At 43.1% G+C, this 7305-nt stretch overlaps 1 protein-coding gene across 3 annotated transcripts in view; it reads left to right on the top strand.

Annotated features, from left to right (window-relative positions):
- The first annotated feature begins 2951 nt into the window (after positions 1 to 2951).
- LOC109864092 (dorsal-ventral patterning protein Sog) overlaps positions 2952 to 7305 on the top strand; it is a 30941-nt gene continuing 26587 nt past the window's right edge. Inside the window, exons 1-2 of one of the 3 annotated variants that reach the window (XM_020444979.1) lie at positions 2952 to 4038; positions 4108 to 4257. In XM_020444979.1, coding sequence (XP_020300568.1) covers positions 3903 to 4038; positions 4108 to 4257 — 286 coding nt within the window. In that variant the 5' untranslated portion in view covers positions 2952 to 3902. Of the gene's footprint in view, positions 4039 to 4102; positions 4258 to 7305 lie in introns of all 3 variants that reach the window. The other 2 variants (XM_020444981.1, XM_020444980.1) reach the window with 2 other exon arrangements.

The raw sequence follows: 7305 nt of genomic DNA, 5'->3' as shown, positions 1-7305 counted from the left end.
ATTCGACGGCGTGGCAAATGGAGAACGGTTGAAAAAGATCCGAAAGAAGGCGAAGAGAGACCCGGGGCCGCGGCGGCTACGTCGTTGGTATAAAAAATATCGCGCCAACACAAAATCCGCCGTAAAATTCGTTTTCAAAGCGGAAGATATTTTTCTTAGAAGCTATATGGGCGCGTTGGTGTCCACGACGAATGTGCATCCGGCTTAATGTTCCGCTGCGGGATGAAGAATGCCGTCAGGTATCTCGCGTGGCATCTGCGAAAGCGTTTGTCCTTTCTCGCTTTCGAACACAAGAAACGACACCGGCACGATATCGCGGTATTCTTCATTCTTCTTTTCTCATCTACTCTGGGGGCCCGCACGTACGCGCACATCACCTTGCGTCTCGCTTACACACATATATATATATATATATATATATATATATATATAGTTAGCAACCGTCGCTATTTCGCGCGTCTAATTTGCGTTTTCGAAATCTCAATGAACAGCTGATAATAATAGAACCGGTATATACGTCGCGTCTTCGGAAGAAGAACGCGAGATTAATTATTACGCAAAAGCCACCGTCTCTTACTCAATGGGCTCGGTGTCGTGACGCATCGGGAGGGACGAATAAACAGCGCGCGATTTTGTTACGTCGACGTTCGATATAACCGCGCGCACTTCTCACGTATGCGATTGACGTCGCTGAGACGGATTTGCATCGCATATATACATACGTTGCGCGCGGTCAATTTATTTTAACGACGACGTCAGTACGACATGTCGCGAATCGACGAATCTCATACTGTGTAGTTTTATCTCTCATCCGCGGGGTCCGCCGTGTGATCTCCATTCACAATGATCGCGCCATTGATGAGTCATTATTTGATATTCGTCTTTCCCTCCCCCCTCCTCAACATTTTTTGCGTTGTTTCTTCGCGCGCTTAACGGAAAATCTCTCTCTTATGCACAGTTTTGTAATTTTTAAACAACATATTTGTTGAAAACAATTTGACATGGATTTTAATGTGAGTCGAGAAACGTCTTATTTTTTGTTGTTTGAAATTTGTGCAGCAAACAATTTTTCTCGCTGTTTAAATGATAATAGATAAAATTTAACGACAAGCAAAAACGTAAATTTAACTCGTGAAGTTCGCGGGGCCATTAGCGTCTCACTACGTGTCACTCACGTCGCTTCGGAATAAAATATATCGCGAAGTAATTTATTTCGCGGAGTTCATTTCTGTACGACAGTTTACAGCACCGAGCGAATAAGATAGAGAATGTTAAACACTTTCGGGTATATATATATATAACAAATTTGTTAAATATCTTTCGCGCCGGTTAGATTTAACGTGCCATTTCTATGGATTCAATTTCCTGGTGCTGCATAAATTTTCTAAGACTGCAGGTGTTCGTTACGCGGTTGGCAAAATTTAGATGTTTGCGCGACCGAAATTTCTTGGTTGCGCAGTGCGAGATGAGGAGAAGGGGAGAGAGAGATAATATGTGGCGGTGCAAAATTATGATCGATGCGATTGATTCTATTTTTATTGTTTCGCGCGCGTTAAGTGACTTTTGCGGTTTCAATTTTGAGAGCGTAATTTATACAATAATGGTGAAGGTGGAAATGGCAATGATCCTTGATATATTTTCAGGTGTGGACGGGTGGTAAAAATTGAGCAAATGAAACTAAAAGAAAAAAAAAACAAATTACTGCAATATCTGATGGATATCGCCGTTGATCCCAAATTTCTCTCTCTCTCTCCGTCCTTACGGAACGGAGTAGTCGTGGTGACGATTCTTGAGCGGCGCGGCGTTGATGACAGTGGTGGTGGTGCTTGTCCATCGCTTGGCTCGACTCGGCCCGGTTCGATGGAGGGGGTGGCGCACCCACACGTGTGGTGTTGTCTCGCACACCTCTCGGACGCCGAACGCGGCTTACATTAGCACGACTCGCAATCGCTATACACCCACCGCGCGCGCGATCGAGGTAACACACGACGGACGACACGAGTTCCCTCGATTAACCCCAGAGGCGCGGAGCAGTCGGGGTCCCGGTCCCCATAAAAGCGACGGACCCGAGTAGTCTGCGGACAGTTGTCATTGCGCGTCTACCGGAAACGATAGCGCCGTCTCGAGGACGAAGAGAACTTGCGTTCGTCGATCGTAATATGAAAAAATCTTTCGCTCGTTTCTCTCGGCGATATATATTTCCGGCGGGAAGATAACGGCCAAGATTATCAAACTGATATCGTCGTAGTTGTAAGATAAATTCGATTTTCTTTTCGTGTCGCGCGAAACGAGAGATTTTGCCGTCGTTTTCGCCGGGAGCGGTCGCGCAGCAGCACGTGGCTGGGAACTATTCTAAGAGAAGAGCGAGACGCCAGACAGAGCGACGCTTCCGCTGGCAAGCATCGTTGTCGTCGTTGTCGTCGTCTGTCTCTCCGTCGAGAGCCCGAAAGGAGAAAGATAGAAAACGAACGTTTATACGAAATTGGAAAAGCGGTTTTATATTAGGCGTGGCGGCGCGCGATCGCGTCGAGGAATTCGAGCGACTGCCGAAACTCGGTCGCGGTATCCGCGTCGCGCGGTTTCCGCGATCTCGGAGGAGGACACACACCGCAAGGGAATTGCGGCTACGCGCTCGCGCGGGAGGATCTTCTCCTCCTCCGCTCGCTAGGAGAGTAGTTGACCAGACGCGGCTCGCGGTCAGTCAGTCAGTCAGTCGGACGTTTGCTATCCGATACGGTTGGCGCGCTCGCGAATCGGAATCGGTGCCGCGGCCGCAGCGGCGTGTCAGATGCGTACCGGCGTTACATCGCGACGAAGAAGAGGCGAGAATACGACCGGAAGGTAAAGAGAATAACAGAGACGTATGCCAGAGGGGCGAACGAGAACGGGAAATAAGACGAAGACGAGAGAGAAGAAAGAGATTGGAAGGAGAAACCAAAGAGGAGAGAGAGACACGCACGCACGCACGCACGCACGCACGCACACACACACAGAGAAAAGCAGAGAAAAAAGAAAGAGAGAGAAAGACGAGCAAAGCCGACGAAGCTGGTGCTGCTGCTGTACTCTCCCGTGTCTCTTCGTCTCTTCGGGACACTCTCCTAGCGAGCGTGTATCTACCACCTTATAAAACGTGCGCGCAGTATCGCGGTTCTCCGGGGCCGGCGGCGGCGAAGTGGAGACGCACGAGAGGCGCGAGACGAGCGGCGGAATCGAGAGAGATCGCGGAGAGCAAGCGACGACGGAGTTGCGAGAGCGAGCGAGGCTTTCTCGCAGTTCGCTTCGTTTCGTTCCCTCGTGCGAGCCGCGAGGTGCGCGAGGCACACGGCTAATGCGGCGAGTTGGCGTCAAGTCGTCTTGAACTTTCGCGTGCAAGTCCACGAATATATTCCGCGCGACACCACACGCACACACATACGTCGCACGTGAATATAGACTCGCAGTATATAGACGCGAGAATAGAGATACGGGCTTTCGGAACCGTTGAAAGAAAAAGATAGAGAGAGAAAGATAGAGTTTTTCTTTCCGCCTCGCGTGTCGCTTCTTTGCCACCCGCCGCGACAGCGGCGCGGAATTACGTTACGCGGTGTGAAATAGTGTAGAAAGTTTTGTGTAAGTGAGCGGTCGTTAATAGACCAGTGCACTGTTCACCACGGGCTTCGACGAAGGGGAGAAAGACACGCACGGAGAGTGCGAATAGGAGAAAGACAGAGGGAAAGAGGAAAGAGAAGCGGCGGAGGGCCGGCGGAGAAAAGAGGAGAAGAGCGCGCTATATGCGTAAGGCAAGCAGTGCGAGTGCCAGGACCGAGTGCGAGAGAGCGACCGGCTGATAAACCGTAAGAAGAAGAGACGAAAGAAAAGAGAGAACACAGGGTGGTCGTCGCGAGAGACCGGGAGTCGCCAAGATGCGTTTCCACGGTGGTCTTCTGACGCTGCCGATCTTATTCATTCTCCTCGTCGTCTGTCCCTTTACGCTGCGTGCGCGAAAGGTCACACCTTTGATCGAAGAGGACTGGGCGAGAAGACCTCACCGGGCGGCCGGTAAGCGCTATTTAATGTCCTTCACCCGGTCATTATACTTTTGTTTATCTCTTGTTTACCTAAGCGAAGATTCCGGACATCGTCGCCGGAAGCCAAAACGTCAAAGCCAGAGATATCGCTCCGATTTCGCTTATTTCGTCATCATTTTTCAACCATCGCTCCTCTGCACTTCGCGTTTACGAGCGATTTCGTCGAGGCAAAGCTGCTTGTCCTTTAAAGGTTAGACAGCGAACGCGTTTCGACTTTGGTACTTCTTTTGGAGTATGATGTGTGCGTGTGTGTGCGTGTGTGTTACATAATGAGGGAAATGTACGTTGAAAAAAAAAAAAAAAGGAGCAAACATTGAAAATGTCGTGACACTCGCGTGTGTTGCGGCTCCGGTTGATTGCAATGATGTGTCACACGTAACTCTTCTATTATTCGCAACACTTTTTAGCTATATGACTTGCGTATTCTCTCTTTCTTTTTTTCTCTCTCTCTCTCTCTCACACACATATACACAAACGCGCGCGCGCGCGCGCACATATACACACAAAAATTACGTTTTATTTTCACATGGAGTATTGTATTTACATACCGCATCGAGTTTTGATTTGACATTACACTTCTGTAAAATGATATAATCGATCTCGAATAAAAAAAAAAAAAAAAAAAACAATGTTCCTCTCCTCGCGACTCGCGATAGCCGCAAGATTACGCTTTCGCTACGCCATTCCGCGATGATTCTTTCACCGATACTGCTGAATCTGATATCACCTGATCTGATTTTCGCCCGCGTGTACAAATTTTATCAATAAAATCAGCGCAAATAGTTAAAAAAGAAACGAAGTTTCGCGTTTTTTTAATATATGCTTGCACAAATTTAAATGTTATCGATATTTTAAAAAATTTTATTTACAAACTACACTTAAACTGCGAAATTGTTAGACGACAGTTTTAAAATCGCATCGTGAATGTTTAATGTTCTTTTCATTTTTTTTTCAAATAAATTGTCTTGCTATTTGTAACGCGGAGCTCTCAACAGCTTTGTGAATTGTCGCGGCGAGAGAGAGAGAGAGAGAGAAAGAGAGAGATGGGAGAGCATAAAACAGAGAAAAGGACCCGAGTAGCTCGTTTCTCTTCTTTATAAGGATCTAGCAATGTCCACCGGCTTGATCGTGCCCTCTTTTTCCTTCCACCAATCTTCTTACACGGGTTTTGTATCTGTGTGCTATTGTATATGTTCTAATAATTCTAAGCTGTTTTATTTTATTTTATTATATAAGTTCTTTAATACAATTGTCGTGTTCTACACAATTATATTAGTTATTTATTATTAAATTAATTATTTTTCGTTGATTCAGATTGAAAAATTCACATTGTATAACACAGCGTAAGTAATGACTAATTAAATATAATTTAAACGTGTATACCGCTTTATCGCGGGTTCTATCGTTCCGCGACGTTTGCAGAAAAAAAACAATTACAATATCGAAATATTTATCTATCAACGTTACATACATGCGCATCGTCACACATATGTTTGCGGAATAAACTGCGTATATAAAAAAAAAGTCTCGGTTTATAATCAATAACTTGTTTATTAATTCGCATAAGTATTCCGCGAAATGAATTCGTTTTATTCTCGTTCCTTGTTCAATTTTGCTTGACATTTCGTCATAACGTCAGCAGCGGCTTCCGCGCGCGAGCGATTTGGAGATCGTCACCAGAAAGTTAAGCTGTTACATATTCGAAGCGTATCCTTCTTCAAAGTTACCGCATGCGACAGAGAAAATCTCCGTTGATTTTGGAATGATTGTTATTTTAAACATTGAAAGCAGATCCTCCGATTTGTTTGCGTCGTGTTTAACTAAATTTTTCCAGACGTGTGATTTAATCGAACATTAAGTTTTTTTGCAAAAGAAAAATATCTTTGCGCGCAGATAAATCTTTTTGAAAATTTAAAAAACTGTTTTGATATAAAAAATAAAAAATATATAGGATATTTGTTATATAACATAATATATATACATTTGTTATATAACATAATATATACATAATATATACATTTGTTGTATAACATAATATATACAAACCCATTTGTATGAATCATAACAAAATGTAACGCAATGCGGTTTTTTAATACTTTTATTGTCGCATCACGAAAAAGATGTCTCTTTTGGTTTTGGTTTTCTCAACTTTCAGATCTTTTTCTCTTTTCTCTTCGTTTCGGAGAATTTCACGGAACACCTGTTAAGCATAGCCGCCGATGCTAATCTCAATTAGTATTTATCGTCGAGGTGGCGACAGTGAACGACCCACGAGTCTCGTACACGCGAGACTTTAATGTGTAAAAATAAATGTTGTCGCACCCTTACTTTTAACACCACAGTTTAGTAGTGTACGTCTCTAGTGCGCGATGAATTTCAATGAAATACAATTTTTTTCATTTTTTTGGGTTCAAACGTGATAATATATATATATGTATTATCACATATTCTCTTATTCTCTCTAATAAATTGAAAATGATTATGTAAAATTAAAAATTTATAATTACAATTGAAGACAATTAAAAATTTTATCGAAATCTATTCTATTTTTGTTCGATCGGAATCGCGTGTATATAAATTATATAATTACAATATATAATTACAATATATATATATATATATATTGTAATTATAAGTTTTTAATTTTACATAATCATTTTCAATTTATTAAAGAGAATAAGAAAATATGTAGATCAGATATTAAAAATCGAGCACGCAATACTTCTGTAAAAAAACCATTATAATTTTTTTTTAAATATAAAGGTGTTGTTAATGGCTGTTGAAGCGAACACAGATGACGGTGTATATATTGTTCAATGAGTTTTTATTGAATGTAAAGCTCATTATAATTTTTATGAAAAGAAAGATATGCGTTATTATTTAAATATAAAGATGAAATGTTTTCACACACACGTGATTTAGACAGAAACGTCAAGGATAGAAGGAAATTTTGGATTTCGACATTTTCGGCCAAAAAGGAGACATTATGTGCGTCTTGTACCTCGTTCGTATACAGATTCGATCAATTTCTACCCCAATTTCATATGACGGCAGATTACCTCGGAAGAAGAGCGCGTGTTTAAAAACGCCTGAAAGTTTTGCATAAATGGGGCTTATTCACGTGGTGATCCACGCGCGATCGAAAACCCTTTCCTCGTGCCCTCGCGAATGCATCGCACGATCCTCCGTACAAGATTCGCGGCTAATTGGCTGCAGCCACAAAGACAATGACGCCGTT

The sequence above is a fragment of the Pseudomyrmex gracilis genome, unplaced genomic scaffold (genome assembly GCF_002006095.1).
Source record: "Pseudomyrmex gracilis isolate BER0280 unplaced genomic scaffold, ASM200609v1 scaffold_17, whole genome shotgun sequence".
Lineage (NCBI taxonomy): Eukaryota > Metazoa > Arthropoda > Insecta > Hymenoptera > Formicidae > Pseudomyrmex > Pseudomyrmex gracilis.
The sequence above is the reverse complement of the archived record's forward strand: the minus strand, read 5'-3'. Positions and strand labels throughout refer to the sequence as shown.